We start from the raw sequence: 20,970 nt of genomic DNA, 5'->3' as shown, positions 1-20,970 counted from the left end.
ATTTCTTCAGGAAAACCTTTTTCTTTTTCTTAAATGACACTGATGCTATCTGATAAGACAAAAATGATAAATCTCCATAAAGACACCACTTTTGAATGAAATTAGGCATAAAACAACAGTATCATCAACTCCCTCCATCCTTGAAAGTCTACTGCTATTGCCCTAAGATTCTTAAGTTCAATATACCTCTCCATCTTCTTGTAATTAATTTTTTCCTCAAGTCTAATTACTCAGAATAACATAAAACCTATTACGGCCATCACAATGTTGTGCATAACACTTTGAAACTTAAAAATAGATGTCCAAACAGGGAAGTAACTAAATAAATTATAGCAGAAGCCCTTCAGGTAAAAACTGGTACTCTTATTATCACCATAATATAGTTGAATGTTATGGTTCAGAAAATAAGATGCCAGTTCTAATAACTGAGATATTGAAGAGCTGCAATAACCGTACACAAGGCTTTAACTTCTATTACACTACTTAGATTTTTTTAAATCTAAGTCATAAGGCAGCTTTAAGAAACTTCAATCATGTGGTTGAAGGTGAGTGACCAAGTCGAACAACTTTTATTAAAAAACAGTGAATACTGTAAAGTTGAATCAAATAATGACTTATAAAATTTGTTTTGTTCTTTTGGTATAAATATAGTATGCTTCGAATTTGAAATTTCAGCAGATAGTGACTACAGTCATATAAATTTTAATCCCAGGCAATCACCTTAACTGGAGGAGTATGTACAGGAAGGCTTCATGCTGATGATAAAACTAGACTTGCAACATTTGCCTCATGCTCGACATTTACAACCATTAATTGCAAACTGAGTATGGTTAAAAACAAGTGAATTTAAGACTTGTTTTCCCAAAGGAAGTTTATGATCTATACCACTTCACAATTATAGTAAACTGTGATTTTAAAGTAATATCATCCACAAAAAGTCACTTCAAATTATCTTCTAAATTTCTAGAGTAAAGATGTCATACCACAGGCAACTGATTTGAGTATCAGAAAGTGTAGAAATCACTGCAAATGCTAAAAGTAAAATTTTAATAGGAAAGCGTAATATGACCAAACAAGTAAAATGACATTTTTAATGAGTAACATAAGAGCTCTGACACTTCTTAAGCTATATTACTTGAAAAACCTTCAGACATTATTTTGTTGCTATTGCTCAATTGTGTACTCAATAATTGTACGTAAGTTACTGTCCACCATTTATCCTAAAGTTAAATCTAGATTTAGGAAAAAAACTCCATCAAACAGATGTGATTACATTAAAAAGTAGGAAATTTTGGGGTAGAAATAAAAAATTAATGGTCCCTATACTAGTACAGAGCTAAAATTAAAAATCAGGCACATATGGGAAAGGTTAAGAAAAAACACTGATACAGTGTCATTATCATCACCCATGGCAACAATTAACCCAAACTTTTACTGGGCATTTACCATGCACAAGAAACTATTTTAAGAAACTATTTAACAACTATTAGAAACTATTTAATAACCATTTAAATAAGAAACTATTTAACTAGTTAAACTTTTATTTTATCCCTTCCCTTTAAGCTATTTATGGATATTTACCTCATTTAATTATACCAACAATTCTATAACTTTAATTATACCAACAACTCAATTTTACCGACGGAGAAAGTGAATCACAAAGAGGTTAAATAACTTGCCCAAAAGTAAGCACAAGATGTTATAAAAGATGACTGATTTTACAGTTCATAAAAAAACAAGGACCATCTCCCAATGTCCATGGCACATGGAACAAAGACCATCTCCCTGTGTCCACGGCACATGGAACAAAGACCATCTCCCTGTGTACATGGTACATGGTTTTGCCCCATTGGACTTACTGAAATACATGGAATAGCGAACAGGAAAGTGTTAAGAAAGCCCAAGAGCAGAAAGCACTAAAATAATGATAATATAATTACACCAAAAACTTAAAAGGAATATAAAAACGATGTCTTTGGAATCCAAGCAGTAGGAGGTGACAAAACAAAATATGTACACAAAATCACATATAGCAGAAAAAGAAATTATAAGACCCTAAAATAAAAATTTTCTAATTATGCTGATTGTTTTTCAAATACTTGTACTATTACTAACTTATTACAGTTACACATCTTTCTTCACAAATTTTCAACTATCATAGAAGTTTTAGAAACTTTATAAAACAAAGTAGGAATTACATCCAAACACAACAGTTTGGATGAAATCTGCTTATTCCCCAGAACAGTAGTCCAGTTTACAGTTGTTGATAATCCTTCAACTACAGAGCAGCATTTCATCTTCTCCACATCAGCCCCATAATGTAGGTTCAGTGCACGGGTTCCACTTACAATGGAAGTAAAACAAGATACAGAAGAAAAGTATCTGCCCTAGATCAAAAAGTTCCATCTTATTACAGATTCGGGGACTTTCTGCCAAATCACACTGTCTTCTAAAAATTACCGCTTTATTAAAGTGGCAGAATTTATCAGTAAAAAGTGATAGCTGGTTGTCCTCAACTCATAAACGAACATCATTCATTCATTCTAAAATGATACTTACAATGAATGCCTGCTTTGTGGCCAACGCTTATGAGGTCCTGTGGCTACAAACATGAAAAAGATCTGTGGAGCTCACAGTGTGGTGGGAAGAGAAATACATAAGCTGATAATTTTAACTTAAACAGAGAATCCTTTATCATAAAATACAGTCACATGCATGAACTGCTAACAGTGCTGACGGGGGAGGTGGTGGTAGAGACAGACTCCCCAGTGAGCCAGTGTTCAAAGAAGAATGGTGGGCATCACACTGTCTGGATCTGCAAGAGAAGCTATCAGGGAGTGGCTAGCCCTTCTACAAAAGGATACATACAATTCTAAGAGAGAACTAGAAAACGGTTAGGGACAAAGTTGCTGGGGTGAGCGCCATGAATCTGCTGTGATGATCACTTCTTATGGGTCCAACACAGGCACTGTCATCCTGAGCCTATCTTAGAGATAACAGAAGAAAGGAGGAACTAATCCTGTGAGAGGTGGAAAGGATTTCCTTTAGACAAAATGACAATAAATTCATTACTGAATAAGAACGTGCTAGGAAGGGAAAAGTGGGGGTGGGAGCAGGGATGTGGATAATGATGAGTCCAACAGTAATAATAACAATAGTTAAAGAACACTTTATTTATTATGAGCTGACACTATGCTATGTGTTTCTAAATTAATTTATTCATTGTAATATTACTGCATCCCTAAAGAGGTAGGTGCTATTATTAACATATCCATTTCACAAATGAAAAAATTAAGACATAGAAAGGCTAGGTAACTAGCTCAAAAGAAACTGCGTCACAAGAACTCAAATTCAGTCTGAGTCTGACTTCAGAATCCATACTCTTAACAACCATGATAAAGAACTTCTACATATTGAATTGTAACAACATTTCAGTATTCCAATTTGAAAAGTATTACCTTTAAGATTCTTCTACAAATTTATTTCATAGATATGATACATAAAATCTTTAAAAAGTCTACAGTAGTCCCCCAGAAACGTTTAAAAATCTATCAACTTAAAAAAAAATTCCAACAAATGACTAATGTTTTCAGTACCTTTTTCTAAACCTTGGTGATTCAGTGACAAGTGTGCAATCCACATCATTATGACTGCCAGTGAGTAAACTTTTCAGCCCAGCAATTCTAGCTAAGTTTTGTGCGAGTGTGCGCCATGAAACAGAGGCTCACTCGAGCTGCTTATGCCTTTTACTGCCTCTCCATTTTCTCTAATCATCCCCGCTCCACTGGCTCCTTTGTTTCTGCCTTCAAACAGCAACAAGTCTCCCAAATCTGCATCTAAAAAAGTTTTAAACCATCCACAAGGCCCTACTGTGTTAACTACATTCTACTTCCCTGACAGACACCAAAAGGGAAAGCTGGCATAAAAGATGTTAGTTAAATAAGTTCTAAGTCTGGACATTCTTTTGCTTGTTGCTAACAAGCTGTGTAACCTTAAGAAATTTATTTCTAAGCATTATGCCTCCATTTCAAGTATGTCATGACCAGTTAAATCATAATGGTCTCCACTTAACAGAGATAACTTCACTTCATAGACTGTATTTTTAAAATACAGGCTGGGCACAGTGGCTCCTGCCTGTAATCCCAATGCTTTTGGAGGCTGAGGCAGGATAAACATTTGACGCCAGGAATTTGAGATCAGCCTGAGCAACACAGCAAGACCCTGTCTCCACAAAACAAACAAACAAACAAACAAACAAACAACATTTTTTTTTTCAATTAGCAGGCATGGTGGTGCTTGCTTATGGTCCCAGCTACTTGGGAGGCCGAGGTAGGACAATCACTTAAGCCCAGGAGCTGCAGGCTGCAGAGAACTGTAATTGTGCAACTGCACCCCAGCCCGGGCAACAGAGACCCTGTCTCTCAAAAAAAAACCAAAAAAACAAAAAAAAAAAACAAAAAAAATTAACAATACAATACTACTGTACATAGGGAGGCAGTCACTGTGAGAACAGAGGCAACATAAACAATCTTAATGGAATTTTTTTTTTTCCATTAAAGCTTGGGTTCTAAAAATCCAAATATTCCCTACCAGAGCTATATTTTTATTTCAAATGTTTTTAGAATTTCTCTGTATTACTACTATAAAAGTAAGTAATCTGTGGAGAGAAAACACACTTCTCCTTGAAAGACAAGAAAAAAAAAATGCTAGTTTTTTTACTTGAATGCAATTTAAAACTAGGTGTGAATTGAAAGCAGTAATTCTTTTAGAAGGTTCATTCTGTTGCACACCAAATTGGGCCATATATATCACCAAATCATTCTAGCATTATAGTTATGGGAGAGTGCTTCAAAATTATACTTCAAAGAAATGGCACTGCTAAAATCTCTCTTAATGGGAACTGCATTAGCCAGAGTTGCTGTCAGAATTGCTGACAGCAGAATTCTGCCCAGTAGAATTGCTCATTTTTAGAGAGGCTTACATACTTTCATAGGCATATGTATACCAGAGAAGAACATAAAGCCATATAATTCTACAAATATTTTATTAGAATGAATGTGAGATTAAAGGATAGGTGCAATGCATTGAAATCTACCCTGTAATTACCACTTGAGCAATCTTTTCACAAAGATGTAAAGTAGTTGTGAAATGTAGGCCAATGTGAGACTGCAAAATATTAAACAAGAGAACAGATGTTGTAACTAATATTCTACTTTGAACCCAGTCCTTAGAAACATCCTGAGTTCAAACCTTATGCTAATAACAGCCAGTTAATAAAATCAACAACCCCAAATGAACTCACTCCTGATGAAAATAAAGTAATATAAGAGCCTGACTAAGGATATTTAGTATGCTCAAAAAGAAAAGGCTCATTAGCTCTGTAAGATACCTATGTCAAAAAGATTCCCACGGTTAAGTTTCATGTGATTTAAGATCCCTCTTAAAAATTCATACCTCAAGAATAAAATACCTAGGAATCCAACTTACAAGGGATGTAAAGGACCTCTTCAAGGAGAACTACAAACCACTGCTCAGTGAAATAAAAGAGGACACAAACAAATGGAAGAACATACCATGCTCATGGATAGGAAGAATCAATATCGTGAAAATGGCCATACTGCCCAAGGTAATTTATAGATTCAATGCCATCCCCATCAAGCTACCAATGAGTTTCTTCACAGAATTGGAAAAAACTGCTTTAAAGTTCATATGGAACCAAAAAAGAGCCCGCATCTCCAAGACAATCCTAAGCCAAAAGAACAAAGCTGGAGGCATCACGCTACCTGACTTCAAACTATACTACAAGGCTACAGTAACCAAAACAGCATGGTACTGGTACCAAAACAGAGATATAGACCAATGGAACAGAACAGAGGCCTCAGAAATAATACCACACATCTACAGCCATCTGATCTTTGACAAACCTGAGAGAAACAAGAAATGGGGAAAGGATTCCCTATTTAATAAATGGTGCTGGGAAAATTGGCTAGCCATAAGTAGAAAGCTGAAACTGGATCCTTTCCTTACTCCTTATACAAAAATTAATTCAAGATGGATTAGAGACTTAAATGTTAGACCTAATACCATAAAAATCCTAGAGGAAAACCTAGGTAGTACCATTCAGGACATAGGCATGGGCAAAGACTTCATGTCTAAAACACCAAAAGCAACAGCAGCAAAAGCAAAAATTGACAAATGGGATCTAATTAAACTAAAGAGCTTCTGCACAGCAAAAGAAACTACCATCAGAGTGAACAGGCAACCTACAGAATGGGAGAAAATTTTTGCAATCTACTCATCTGACAAAGGGCTAATATCCAGAACCTACAAAGAACTCAAACAAATTTACAAGAAAAAAACAAACAACCCCATCAAAAAGTGGGCAAAGGATATGAACAGACATTTCTCAAAAGAAGACATTCATACAGCCAACAGACACATGAAAAAATGTTCATCATCACTGGCCATCAGAGAAATGCAAATCAAAACCACAATGAGATACCATCTCACACCAGTTAGAATGGTGATCATTAAAAAGTCAGGAAACAACAGGTGCTGGAGAGGATGTGGAGAAATAGGAACACTTTTACACTGTTGGTGGGATTGTAAACTAGTTCAACCATTATGGAAAACAGTATGGCGATTCCTCAAGGATCTAGAACTAGATGTACCATATGACCCAGCCATCCCATTACTGGGTATATACCCAAAGGATTATAAATTATGCTGCTATAAAGACACATGCACACGTATGTTTATTGCAGCACTATTCACAATAGCAAAGACTTGGAATCAACCCAAATGTCCATCAGTGACAGATTGGATTAAGAAAATGTGGCACATATACACCATGGAATACTATGCAGCCATAAAAAAGGATGAGTTTGTGTCCTTTGTAGGGACATGGATGCAGCTGGAAACCATCATTCTTAGCAAACTATCACAAGAACAGAAAACCAAACACCGCATGTTCTCACTCATAGGTGGGAACTGAACAATGAGATCACTTGGACTCAGGAAGGGGAGTATCACACACCGGGGCCTATCATGGGGCGGGGGGAGGGGGGAGGGATTGCATTGGGAGTTATACCTGATGTAAATGACGAGTTGATGGGTGCAGCACACCAACATGGCACAAGTATACATATGTAACAAACCTGCACGTTATGCACATGTACCCTACAACTTAAAGTATAATAATAATAAATAAATTTTAAAAAAAAATTCATACCTCATATTAAAGACCAAATAATCCTACAGTAAAGAAAGAAATCTTGCTTAATTTTGTTTAGCTCAGGTTTTCCCGACTTTATTTAATCAGAGAGCCCTTTCCTCATTTAATAATAAGCAACACATACTGACTGCATATTAAGTGCCTGGCACTATTCTATGCTCTACATAAACTAACTTATTTAATCCTCACAACAAGCCTAACGGGGTAGATAGTACAGCAGAAAAAAGTTAAATGCCTTTCCCAATGTCATGTGGCTAGGAAGTAGAGGGCTGGGGTTTGACCCCTGATAGTCTGCCTCTAGAATCTGCCTCTTCACCATCAGGCTATACTACTGCTTCTGTTGAACTAGCAGAACCCAAGAAACTCATGCTCCCTGGAATTCTTATTGGCAAATGTTGACATAAGATAATTTGTACCTATACAAAAAGGAAAAGAAAGGATTACACTGAAAAAAGTGTGAGGAAATGGACAAAAATCCCAACAGTTAACTCAGTTGTGTTTTGTTGGCAGGACCAAGATTTCTTTTTTTCCTTTAAAATGTTTTTATTGTTCAGCCCTTCCTTCGATAAATTAATAGGGGTAGTTAACATTTACTGAATGCTTATTCTATGTAAGATACAATGCTAAGTGCTTTACATGCATTAAATCATGAAATCTTTGTCGCTTTGAAATGGGACACTATTATCTCCATTCTGCAGATGAGGAAACTGAGGCTTAGATGTCAGTGTTCTTAAAATATGGCCCATGAAATAAAAATGATTTTCATAATAAAACTATTTCTTTTTACCGTGCTGGCTTTTGCATGATCATAAAAAAGCTACGGTGAAACTTTTGCACTGATCATAGAAAAGCTATGGTGGTAAAAACTGCCAGCTCTTGGCACAAATGAAGGCAGCAGTAATGCTGTACTGTAGAATCAGTGATTCCTCACTCCATGTTTTAAAAAATCAGTTTAAATTAAGAATGCCCTCGATGATGCAGTAAAAAGTGTTAACTTGATTAAATATCAACCTTTGATGGAGGTCTCATTAACATAACGAGGAGTGATGACACAGGAGGTGCATACGGAGCTCTGTGCTGCACAACCAAGTGCAATGACTGTCTCAAGAAAAAGTGCTTACGATGAAATTGTTTGAATCATGAACATTTTCACAAAACACTGTTATTACTTGAAAGAATAACTAAGCAACTGTCACTCAGCATTGGGTATTTGTCAGGCATTTTCTCAAAAATACCTTAAATGAGCCTGTCACTTGAAGGAAGAGAACTGATAGAGTATTTACTGCCACTGATGATACCTGACCTTTCAAATAAAACTGACAGCTTTGGAAAACTTCCACCCCCAGGAGCTTGACATCTTCCCACTGTTTAAAGACTTTTCTGATGAGACGCCTGGTGATATTAATATATGTCAGTAATTTTCTCTAATTAACTTAGCACAAACTCAATGCAAGGCAGAAAGATTAAAAGGGAGGTTTGCTAGAAGCTTTTGAAAAAGAAGATTGCTCCTACTTGAGGGAATGCTTCCAGAGGCCAACCTCTCTCTTTCTGAGCAGTATGACTTGTGGATATAAAGCCTGGAACTGCTCCAGTGATTCTGACCTCAAAGGGAAGCCAACCTCAAGATGGAGCAAACAGTGCAGAAGGCAGAGAAGAGATGGAAGAAACTATGGCACAGGCAACTTCAATAAGCAGCTGAATTAAATCACTCCTGAAACCCATCCCACCTCTGAACCACCCAATACACACTCTTAAATGTTGAAACCAATTTGAATCGGGTATTATGTTACTTACAATACAAAAACTCCTAATTTGAGGCATACTGCTAAATCAAAATTTCAAAACCAAATATGAATGTAATACTCTTATAATTAAAGAAGAACTTCTACTAGGAAAATCCACATTGAGTTTATATAGTTTCGTATGGAAATAACATTATTTTAAATTACCTTTTCAGTGTTCTTGTATTTTTCCCATCCTTTCAGCATTTTCAGCCATTTGGTAGTTCTTTCAATCTCCAGGTGCTTTTGCTAAAATGAAATTGAAATTCATTGTTATTGTTCGTTTCTTATAAATTATAAAAAACTTCAAAGAAAATGCTGCTAAAAAAAGAACTAAAAAGTTATGCTATATTAGCAGATACCCTATCTAACTTTTAAAAAGTTGGATAATCTCAGAACTGTATCAATACTAGTCCATAGCTAAAGTTAAGATTAATAGGAAATGCTCTATCTAGGTAAAAAGATAAAGATATTATTTAAATTTTCCAAGACTTTAAAAGTAACCAAAATATTGTGTATTCTACAAATTTAAACAAAAAAAAATTTTAATATTTTGAAATATTTTACAAAGGAACAAAAACACAACTTTGAAATTTAATTATCTTATTTTACTGAATTCTAGTATATTGACGTTTTTAGTGAGAGTTAGTTTTTTAAAAGCAAAAGTGGCTGTTTATTTATTTATGGAAAGATTAATGTGTAATGAGTCTTATGCTAAAGGAAAACTATTTAAAAAAATACTAAGTACTAGTTGCTGCCCTAAGGAAGTTTGACCAGGTGCTAAGGACAATGGACAAGGAACACACTGCGTTGTAGCAGGCACTGGTACTGGCAGGAAGGGCCACGCAGAAGGGGCAGTCAAATCCACCTAGGCATGCCAGAGAAAATGATCCCAAAATGAGGAACAGTGAGATTATTAGGGTGGGAATGTGGGAATGCAATGTAGGAAAGAATGTTCTAGGCGGCCGTGAGAATGCGTGTATTTTTGAGACAGCAGGGGCCGACAGCAGCTCCAAAGGGTTTACAAAAGCATCAGGACACCAGGCTGCCAAAGTTGGGGGAGGTCTCTTGCGTGAGCACTCAAGTGAAATTCAGGGGCAAGGCTGGGGAATGGGGAAAGTAAGATGGAAAATGCTCACTCTTCACTTCTTTGGCTTCCAGGAGAAGGAATATTTTTTCCTAAGTACCTGAGCCCATGAGTGTAGTAAGTATATGAATAAAAAGCAATGGAAATACAAGTCTACCCAGAAAAGGAAATCATTCTGAGGACACATTTTATGCTCAAGGATGCATGCTCACTGCCACCCCACGAGGTAGGTATGATCGTCACCATTTTACAATGAGGAAACAGAGGCATAAAGGGCTTAAGGGATTTGTCCCAAGTCACCCCTCTAGTAAGTGGTAGAAGACAGATTCAAAGCCAGGCAGCCTGGCTCCAGGACATACACTCCGAGCCACCACATCTCTGGCTCCCATCCTGTCCTCTGCCCTAGTTCAGGCAATCATCATTCCTGGATGGAAGCAGCAGCTCCTTACTGACTGTCTGCAATCCAGCCCCAAACAGGCAGGCATTATGCTGGCAGATGGCATATATGCCTCACCACTAATATTTTTAGACCTAAAAGCAGCAGAAAATTCCAAAGAAAATCCTGAATTTAGGAAAAGTATCTCACCAATGAGAACATTTTTATAGAATTTCAATTTTAGGCATATTCTTAAAACTCTTAAATTACCTCTTTTTACAATTTTTGTATGGGTTTCTCACAAAAGATGAGCACTCATGAGCAAAAGATATTATTTTATAATTCACATTTTTCAAAAGGCTAAGCATATTCCTCATTATATTATTAGTGATAAAATGTTGCAGATGGTTCCAGAAATATGTTTAATTTTAAAACTCAGTGGGGCACTGAAATCTAATTAATGTTTCTGCTAAATGTGACTTTAGAGAAGGCCAAGCTGTGAAAACTTAAGATTGATCTAAATCACCATTTGGTATTTTTTGTTCTTCTGCACTTTCTCCCCTGACTTCTTTAAAGCATAATCCTTTTTTCCACCAACAGGAAAACACCAAATAGTTCAAGTCAACCCAAGAGTATAATAACATACACTTTGCCAGGAACAACCCTGCTGAGATCTTGCAGGTCTCTTGCTATCTTTCATTTTTATGACCATGAATTATCAATGAATAACTTTAGGAAGTAGTCATTTTTTTAAAGGCACACTTTTGCATTCTGATGATTATCATATATACAGATTATTTTAAATGCTATATATTCCCACACTGCAAGAACAAAACACACACATACAAAAAAAAAATTTAAGGATCATTAAGTATGCTTTCTTTCCTCTACAGGAAAAAAATAGAATAAAATAAAATAATATATATTTTATACAATATATAATACATACTACATATAATATCTAATTATACATAATATATAATTATCTTATATATTATATATAATTATATATCTTATATAAAATAAATACATAAAATATATAAAGTATATATGATATAATATATAATATATAAAATATATATATTATATATATACACACACACCCCTTGGGAAGCTACAGAATTCTAAAATTATGTATCAGTATTCAATCAAGTTTAAGTGTTAACTCCATAATGCTGTCCATTTAATAATACCAAACTTGAATGCACATGACAGTCTTTTTCCCCCAATCATGAATCTATAATTCATAGATGAAATATACTTTCTCACCAAAGATGCTGAAGCTAACTATTCTAGCAACTGTTTTGAAGAAGTAACTGAAAACATACTCACATATGACAAATGTGAACTTAAGTGCCCCAGAAAAATAAGCTAAGGAATGCCATCTTGCCACAGACTCAATCACAACAAGACAAAACTGGAATATAATAGTGTATTAGAAACTCCACTTCAAGTTCAACAGAGACTTTAAAGTCGACAATAACTGAAACTATTTTCCCAAACATGCTGCTAGTATGCTTCTGTCCCTGACATGAACTAACACCATCACTACCCACTAAGTCCTCCTTTTCTCTCACTTCCCACCCCCAAATCACACTCTGCTGCTGGGTCCATGTTGTGTCTCCTGCTTCCATCCTGTCCTCTGCCCCAGTTCAGGTAATCGGAGTTCCTGGATGAAAACAGAAGCTCCCTGCTGGGATCCTTGTCTTCACTCCGGCCTCCACACTGCTACCACAACCCTTCATACATGTCCCACAACCCTTCAATGGCTACCCATTTTCTAGAAGTAAAGTTTAAATTTCTTAGCATAGCACACATGAGTAGCCTTTCAGAATGCGGCCCAATTCACCTTCTAGTTCTATCTCCTGCTACTTCCGTGATCTGGCCACCCTGAACTATTTGTCATTCCCATACACAATGCATTTTCAGCCTTTGTGACAAATGTTTCCTATTTGTCTCCCTGTGATTTTCTCACCATCATCTGGTAAAATCCTACGCATCCTCTCAAGACCTAGGTCAAATGTCCAATGCCTGGAACCTTTCCCAGTTCTCTCCATGTTCCAAGCATGTTCCAAGGAACAAAACCAACTGTTCCCTTAGCATTCCATGGCATGGATTCAAGACCCAGATGTCCTGGGTTCAAATCTGAGTTCTGTCCCATGCTGTTTCATTTGGGGGCAAACTACTTAATCTTTCTGCACCTTAATTGTCTCATCTATAAAATGAGAATATTTTGATCATTGTTACAGCACCTAACATCTGTGTTCTAGTTGGCTTAAATGCCCAGACTGTATTATCAATGTATGAACTCCTTGACTATAGAGACTGGATATGTTCATGTTTTTATCACCTAAAACAGTGGTTGTTATATAAGAAAAGTTAAACATTTAAAAATTAAACAGAATTTACATAAGAAAAAAAAACTGAACACTATGAAGGAATTAATAACATTCTGTGGTCCAAGGTGGAAGGGTGGGAAGTAGAATGAATATGAACAGACAGACTGAAGCCAGAATGTTATTTCTGATAGCAATGTGATCGCTGTAACACAGAAGTAACCAGAAGTTAATAATATCCCATATGTGGCAGAATAGTAGAAATGGAATTATTCCATCATGTGGGTAACACTTTTCAAAGTGTTGCCAAAAGGCAGAGCTGCTGATGTTAACAGCCTGTGTGAAACTGATATCAAATAATTCTGTTGGCTTCATACACAAACATCTTACTTCTCTCAATTTGTATTTTGAAATATTTCAAACCTACAGAAAAGTTGAGAGAATAGCATGTCACATACTTATAAATGCTTCATGAGATTCACAGATTATTAACCCTTTGCTAGATTTCATTTATACTGTTTGGGTTTTTAGGGGGAACCGATCATTAGAAAATTATGACATGAATAGTTCATCCCTAAATATTTCCAGTATGTATTGCCTAAGAACGAAAACACATTGTCCTCCATGATTCCAGTACCATTATACCCAAGAAATGTAAAACTGATTATTACCTCATAAAGCGCCCATACACCAAATTCCCCACTTGTCCCAAGACTGTCCTTTACAGCTGTTTTTTTCTGTGGTGTGGGCAACTCGGAATCCAATCATGCATTCTGCATTGCCTTTGCTGGCATGTCCCCAAAGTGCCCTGGCCTCTGTCTTCGATGACACTGACGTTTTGAAGAGTCCAGGCCACACTATCTGGCTTTGTGTGATTGGCTCCTCTGGATTTTAGCAGGATTATCACCCAATTATGTTGTCTTTCCCACCACATCATATCAGATGCACATGATGCCAAGCTGTACCACTTTCAATGATGATGCTACAGTTTCATCATTCAGTAAAGGTATTTGCCCAATTTTTCCATTAATAGAGAAATTCCCTTTTGTAACTAATAAATAATCCATGTGATATACTTTGAGACAGGATGCATGTCGCGTTCCTTAATAACTCTACCCAATGGTCTCATCATCCATTGATGATCCCTACCTGAATCAATTATGGCTGTGATGGTGGTAAAATGGTGTTTGGGTTTTTTTTTCTATCACTCCTTCTATATTATTAAATGACATTATTAACTTTGGACATTAAAAAGTTTCTTTTCTAGCTCCTCCCCTTTCAATATCACTATAGTCTAAAGAATTATTTGATTTCATGTATTATAATCCATTATCATCATCATTCTTTTTGAATCTCAAACTGTCCCCTGGGAGGTGGGTTAGACTACTTCCCGTCTGAGTGGTAATTTCTCCCCTTCAAATTTGTCCTTTTGATATGCCCTATTTGTCTTTTACCATTTCTTAGTGTTCTGGTACAAAATGATTTTGGCCCACCTTATACTCTCCCTATCCCAACCTGGAATCAGCCATCAGTTCAAGAATCTGTGATTCCCTTTAGTGGAGAGGATGTTCAAAACTAAATTTTGGGCACTGCATGTGCTTCTCACCAATGAAATTTTTAAAATTGTGTAGAAGATCCTGACATAAGAAAATTCTACTTCTCTCAGAATGTCAGAGCTAACATGCAGCCAAGGAACATAATGCAAAGGCCATCATCTCCACCTCTACTCCCTCTGCTATCTCTCCATTACCTCTCTTGGCTAAGAACATGCTACACTGCCGTATACTTTTCTTCCCATGAGCTGTTTTCAGGGAAGAGCTAAACTTCTGTTTAAAGTTTATGATATAATACCCTATTGTCTTAAGTTGATGTTGCCTCTAAGTCAGAACTGGCCTCTCCTACTGGGGCAAGGAGGGTGGAAGGATTAAAACTGGGACCAATATCTTCTTTGTTACCTCTCAACCTCCAGTGATCTGAGACTACATTTTCAACCCTGTACAGGACCAGCTGAACAGTAAGTACTCAATAATATTTGTTGAATCATCTACATAGCTTTGTGTTCTATCTGGTCCCAGGCCCTTCCCACTATTAACATGGCTAATAATTCAGATAGTAAAGGCTAGACACATACACAATTCATGGATGGATATTACATAGCCTTCTCCGTAGAATAAGAAATCTTGGGATTTGCTCAGATTCAAGTCTTCAGATGCTTTAATGGCTCTATTTGAACATTAGTGTGTATTGTGATATAATAAGAACTATATGATCTCTACCCCCAGTTCCCTCTTGGAGGTCGTGGGAACTTCTAATTTATAGCCCCTCACAGGTGATAAGCTGAGGCTTTCAACTGACTTCGGATGTGACAGGCAATCTTATGGAAGTGAGCTCTTAACCTGTGAGGTCTGCACCTACTCTGGTTAGTGGCAGAACTGAGTTAAATTGTAGAAAATACATTTATGTCCACTTGGCGAAAAACCAACACATATCTTGGTAACCAGAAGTATTCTGTGCTGTGTCAAGTATGAGAGTAGGAAAAACAGTTTGGTTTTTCCCTATCTTACAGTTTGTTTTTCGTTTCAGTTAGGACTCGTGAGTGGGGACAAAGTTGATGGGAGTCAGGCATGCCTAGACCTCACCAGCAGAGGTCAGAAGAAGACAGGAAGTACAAAAAGAAATGTGTCTGTTTTTACAGAACACCCTGACATTGGAAAGTCTGTCAGTCATGTATCTTGAGTAAGATTTCATACTACATTAAGACTTTTTTAAGATATAAATAGGTTCCAATATTCTATACACAATGCAAAAGATTGCACTACATGAAGGGATAGCTGAATCTATGAAAATACATAGTTTTACATATCTGTTCCTCCTTATTAAAATCATCAATAAGCTCAATGAAACAATATAATCCATTATTAATACTGTTCTCTACAGAGTAAATATAATGTTTATTTATGTGCTTAAGTGCCTGTTTGGGGGAAACCAAAGCACTTAGTAAACACCAATACTAATGCTCTTAGGAAGGACTGTATACTACTCTTCCTATTTTAAACAGAGAACTGCCTTATGTAAAATAATACATTGGCAAAGCTGGAAGGAAAGCTGTGATTACCCGACTATGTACTAGTGTATAAGTCTTCCCCAATGGAAATAAGAGCATGCTTCAAGTGTATGCTCTGTAAAGACTACAGACCAGCAAGACTATCATTTCTAGATTTTATTCCATTTTTAAAATGTAAACTTTTTTTTTATTCATTTCCTGGAAATAGTAGAACTTGGCTACTAGGACTAGGCAGTCACCATAGAACACAAGAACTTAACTCAAACCTGAAGAACTTGGGGGAAATCCTGATAAACTAAGAGGTTTCCAGTCTTAGACTGTTTTGAATGTGGCTAAGTTCTCATTCCACTTTAAAGAAACCGAAATTGTAAAAGGCAGTATGTCATATTAGTGCAGTTCCCGTACAAAAGGCCTTAGGGAAACCCAATCAACAGACTCTGAATCCTGTCCCCACCCCCAAATAAAAGATTGATAAGTGAATATAAAGTTATATCTTATTTTAAAATAAATTACTAAGGTATGCATAGGTCATTTTTTAGTGATTCCTCATTAAACTAAACTTTTTGGAGAAAACAATCAATTAATTATAAGCCTAATTGCATTAAGAGGTCATTTACTGTATAGGCACGTCTCTTAAAAAACTAATAAAAAATTTTGAAAAACAATATTCCTCAAGCTTGCATCCTCCTGTCTGGTATTTCTTCTTTTCTTTACTGCCCCATTTATTGAATCATTTAAATCACTGATCTGAAGACTTTCAAACTTTCTGGACCATGAAATTACAAAAGGGGGAGGGGAGTGTTGGAGAGAGAAGTCAATACTGGATTGCCAGATTTTTATCTTGCCAAATGTGGATATCTTTTGTTAAAGATATCTTCCAACTCTTCCTGATTTCTCAAATAAAAGACACTGTAACACTTGAAGGGACAAACTTTGCCAGTCTTTATGTCAATATATTTAATTTTATAAAGAACTCATTACATTAATTCAGCCCAAAAGAGAGATCATAGTCAGAGGGTGGGAACAAATCCTTATGTTCCTATTCAAGGTGGACTGCCACAAAGTTCACAGGGGCAGCATTACTAAGTTCTCACCATTAGTCATTACTTCCTTCTCAGTCATTCCTCAGCAACAAAGAATCTGCCTTTCCCCTCCACCTGCACTACCACTACATTTCACATATACTGTGGCCCCACCAAGCCACCAGTCATCTCCTACCTGTTGTCATACTGGATCTTCCTGTAGTCACTGGATGTGAGCTTCTCTAAGGCAGAAACTATGTCTTATTTAATCCTAGCATTCTATGCAGAACTAGGCCAGTGCTTGATACACAGTTGCTATTCAATAATGTAGATATTAAAAGAAAGATATTCATTTGCTGAAACCTCTAGGTTATGATACTGAGAGAGAACCAAGCAGTCACAAAAGAATTCAACTGCAGGTCTGCCTGTAGGGTTCTCTATATACGTAAAATGGCAATTTCATCTACATCTTAAGGTTTTGCTACAGTTTTGATTTTCAGAAAAGTTTGATATCAGGAAGATTTTCTAAAATATTTTTCATATTCCAATTCCAATTTCACCTTCATTATCTGAAATTCAGCCCCTTGTCCTCATCAAACATATATGAACTGATAAAAATCCCAGTCAATACCCCCACTTTCATTCTACAGTTCATTTTTGGGTACAGAAAAAGTGGGGACGAGAAGGGAGATTTCAAGCAACCTTAAAACATTCCATCACTACTTCAAAGGCATGCCTGGGTGTGGAACCAGTTCCTTGCTATGCATAACAAGGAAAGATTTTAAAATGTTGACAAGTTTACTATGTAACACTTCTCTAAGTACTTAAAATACTAAAATACCCACAGAAAATGATTTTGGTTCTTGTAAGAAATTTACTAAAATCTCATGGAACAGTCATGTTTCAAAGAGCTGCTGGTCTAGAATGGTGCTTTATTTGCCACAGGGTACATGAGAATCACTTGTGAAGCCTTTAAAAATTACCTACCAAGAGGCTGCTCCCCAGAGAGGCTGATTTCATAGACTGAGGGGGGACCTGGGCAGCTGTGCTCTCAAAGCCTCTCAAAACCTAGATTGGGACCTGCCAGTCTAGAATGAAGTCTTTCAAGCACCTATCAGAATCTCCTAAAATCTCCTAAAATTATTTCACCATTATTACTATCTTACAGTGACATAATGAGGTCCAAAATCTAACAATGACTGTACCATTTCCATATAATATGGCACTTAAAATCACAAAGGTGGTCAATTCTATTCTTCTAACAAAGGCAATTCACCAGTAACTGTAAATAAATCAAGAGTGGGACTTACCCGTTCCACAGCTGCATTATGATCTGGGAGTTCCTCCTCACTGCAGAGGAAAAATAGTATTATATGAAATTGTTGAAATCAAAACAAACTTTTAAAAGCTCATACATTTATAGGTACATATGATATACAATACTTATTTGTCATCACAAGAGGTACATAAGTTTCCATTCGCTGAATTCAATATGAAACGATAGCTACTCTAGAACCACAAGACACCCCCATCTTCAAAATCCAGCCCTGAACTGTCAAATACAGTAGCCACAAGACACATTTATTAATTAAAAAAATCTATTTAACATTAAAATTTAATTCACTTTAACACTGAGTTAGTGCATGAATGTCACGTAGCTAAAAGCTACCATATTGAATGGTACAAATATAGACCATTTCCATCACTGCAGAAAGGTCCACTGGACAGCAATGCTCCAGACTAGGAGTGAGCAAACTTATTCTAGCAGGATAAATATTTAAACAGTAAGTATTTGAGGCTTTCTGGGCCATACCATCTTTTTCACAACTATTCAGCTCTGATGTCATAGTACAAAAGCAACCACAGACACTACGTAAATCAAGTGTGGCTCTGTTCCCACAAAACTTTTACAAAAATAGGTGGTGAGCTGGATCTGGTCCACAGGCCACAGCTTGCCACCCTCTGCTTTAGACCACCACCTCCACTCTTGGTTCAAACTACGGTCTACAATCAATGATTGTTTAAAAAAATAGCATAAGGAACAAACTGCCTCCAACAGACTTGTGAATTTAAACAAAAAACTTTATTCAGTACAATAAAGAATGCTTGGCTGGGTGTGGTGGCTCACACCTGTAATCCCAACACTTTGGGAGGCTGAGGCAGGCAGATCACCTGAAGTCAGAAGTTCAAGACCAACCTGCCCAACATGGTGAAACCCCATCCCTGCTAAAAATACAAAAATTAAACAGGCATGGTGGCAGGTACCTGTAATCCCAGCTACCTGGGAGGCTGAGACAGGAGAATCGCTTGAACCCAGAAAGTGGAAGTTGCAGTGAGCTGAGACCGCACACACTGCACTCCAGCCTGGGCAAGAAGAGCAAAATTCCATCTCCAAAAAAAAAAAGGAAGAAAAATGCTTCACTGTCAAAATTTCAAGAGATTATTTTTTAAATATACACTAAAAGATCAAATTCATTTCTGATATATTTGTGGTATTATCTCTAATGTAGAATATTCTGAGATTCTTGTATTAACTGTCAGTAATATAAAAACCACATGCTATTCATAAACAAAGTTATGCACTTTGAGTAGCCTTCTCAGTAGTACTGTTTTGGCAACACTATGTTTATATTCTTGCCTTAGTTTCTCGTGAGATCAAATAATATACTACCTTAAAGAGCGTAATAGAGCAGTATTCACCAGTTCGGTATTTTCAAAGGCATTCTTTTTCTACTATGAGGAGTCCTTAGGTGAACGATTACAACTGCCACAAAACTAACAAAAAAGAGTAACAGCCAAAAGAGATCTTAGAGAGTCCAAATCTTTCATTTCACAGATAATAAAACTAGTATTTTCACTTAGTCACTCAGCCTAACAGAAAGATGTTTAGCACTAATTCAGTGGGTTCAACTTCAGACAGACAAGATCTTAGACCATGCAGCAGTATATGAAGAAAAGGGATGGAGGCTGAGAAAACAATTCTCAAGAAGAAACAAAACTGATTAAAAATAAAAGAGTCTTCAGACCTCACAGATGGATGACAGAGCAAGTATGTGGTCCAGCTTTCCTATACAGATGTTCTGGCATGGTTTTTCCATGTCTAAAACTTTTCGTGGAGAATCTGCTGTGTGCATACCAATCTCCACAGAGCTCTTCCCCCTCAAGTCTCTGTGCCAGCATAGGCTTAAATTTTACACCCTTCTGAGGATGACGCTGCTGCTGCTTACCAAGAGCTCCCTGTAATGTCCAGAACACGCACGTTGGCATGCGGGAGGAGCTCAGTAAATGGTGCTGAATGAAGATATGAACAGGAGGATGAACATATACCTGCAGGCATGGATGCATCCTTACCATGCCTCCTAAATATCCTTCAAGTGGAAGAGAAAAAAGAAGGACCACAATCTGGACGAATGCAGAGAATTCCTTTAGGTCAGCAAACTATGGTGCATAGGCCAAATCTGGCCCACTGTGTGTTTTTGTAAAGTTTTAATGGAACACTGTCACACTCTGCCATGAATGTATTGTCTCTGGTTGTTTTCATGCTGCAACAGCAGAGTTGAGCAGTTGTGACAAAGACCGTATGACCTACAAAGCCAAAGATTCTTCATATCTGGCTCTTTACAAAAAATGTTTGACAAACCCTGCCTTAGAGAACAAGAGGTTAAGGGCACCTAAAGGGTGCTTTAAGAAAACACCAAGCTGATAGCAAGTACCTATATCTCACAGAAATACAGGAAGGGAAAACCATAAGACAGTCATCTCTGGAAAGAGAGAGACCTTAACTAGATACATTGTTTATCTACTCCTAAACTTTGAAAGTATTACTAATTAGAGTTTATGTGCCTATAACCTCTCAACAGCTAGGTGGAGTATTATGTTAACTATAAGATGAACTTTCACTGGGAAACATAAAAGTTAACTTGTTAAAATTAATAAGTTGACTATATTGACTAAATTTTATTTTTGTTTTTAAAGTAAATTTTATCTAAGTTTAAATTTAACCCAGTCAAAATTTACAGGATTGGTGGAAAGAGTTCTCAAGTCTTTGTAATCAAAATTATATATATATA

The 20,970-nt window shown here is 36.6% G+C and overlaps 1 protein-coding gene across 2 annotated transcripts in view; it reads right to left on the bottom strand.

The window, feature by feature from the left end:
* The window catches only part of USP6NL (USP6 N-terminal like), a 150,166-nt gene that overhangs the window by 46,460 nt on the left and 82,736 nt on the right, over positions 1 to 20,970 (bottom strand). For both annotated transcript variants that reach the window (XM_011974899.1, XM_011974898.1), the window contains exons 4-5: positions 18,211 to 18,250; positions 9,184 to 9,264 (exon numbers count right to left, since the gene is read on the bottom strand). In XM_011974899.1, the coding sequence (XP_011830289.1) occupies positions 9,184 to 9,264; positions 18,211 to 18,250 (121 nt within the window). The remainder of the gene's footprint in view (positions 1 to 9,183; positions 9,265 to 18,210; positions 18,251 to 20,970) is intronic.

The sequence above is a fragment of the Mandrillus leucophaeus genome, unplaced genomic scaffold (assembly GCF_000951045.1).
Source record: "Mandrillus leucophaeus isolate KB7577 unplaced genomic scaffold, Mleu.le_1.0 Scaffold15, whole genome shotgun sequence".
Lineage (NCBI taxonomy): Eukaryota > Metazoa > Chordata > Mammalia > Primates > Cercopithecidae > Mandrillus > Mandrillus leucophaeus.
The sequence above is the reverse complement of the archived record's forward strand: the minus strand, read 5'-3'. Positions and strand labels throughout refer to the sequence as shown.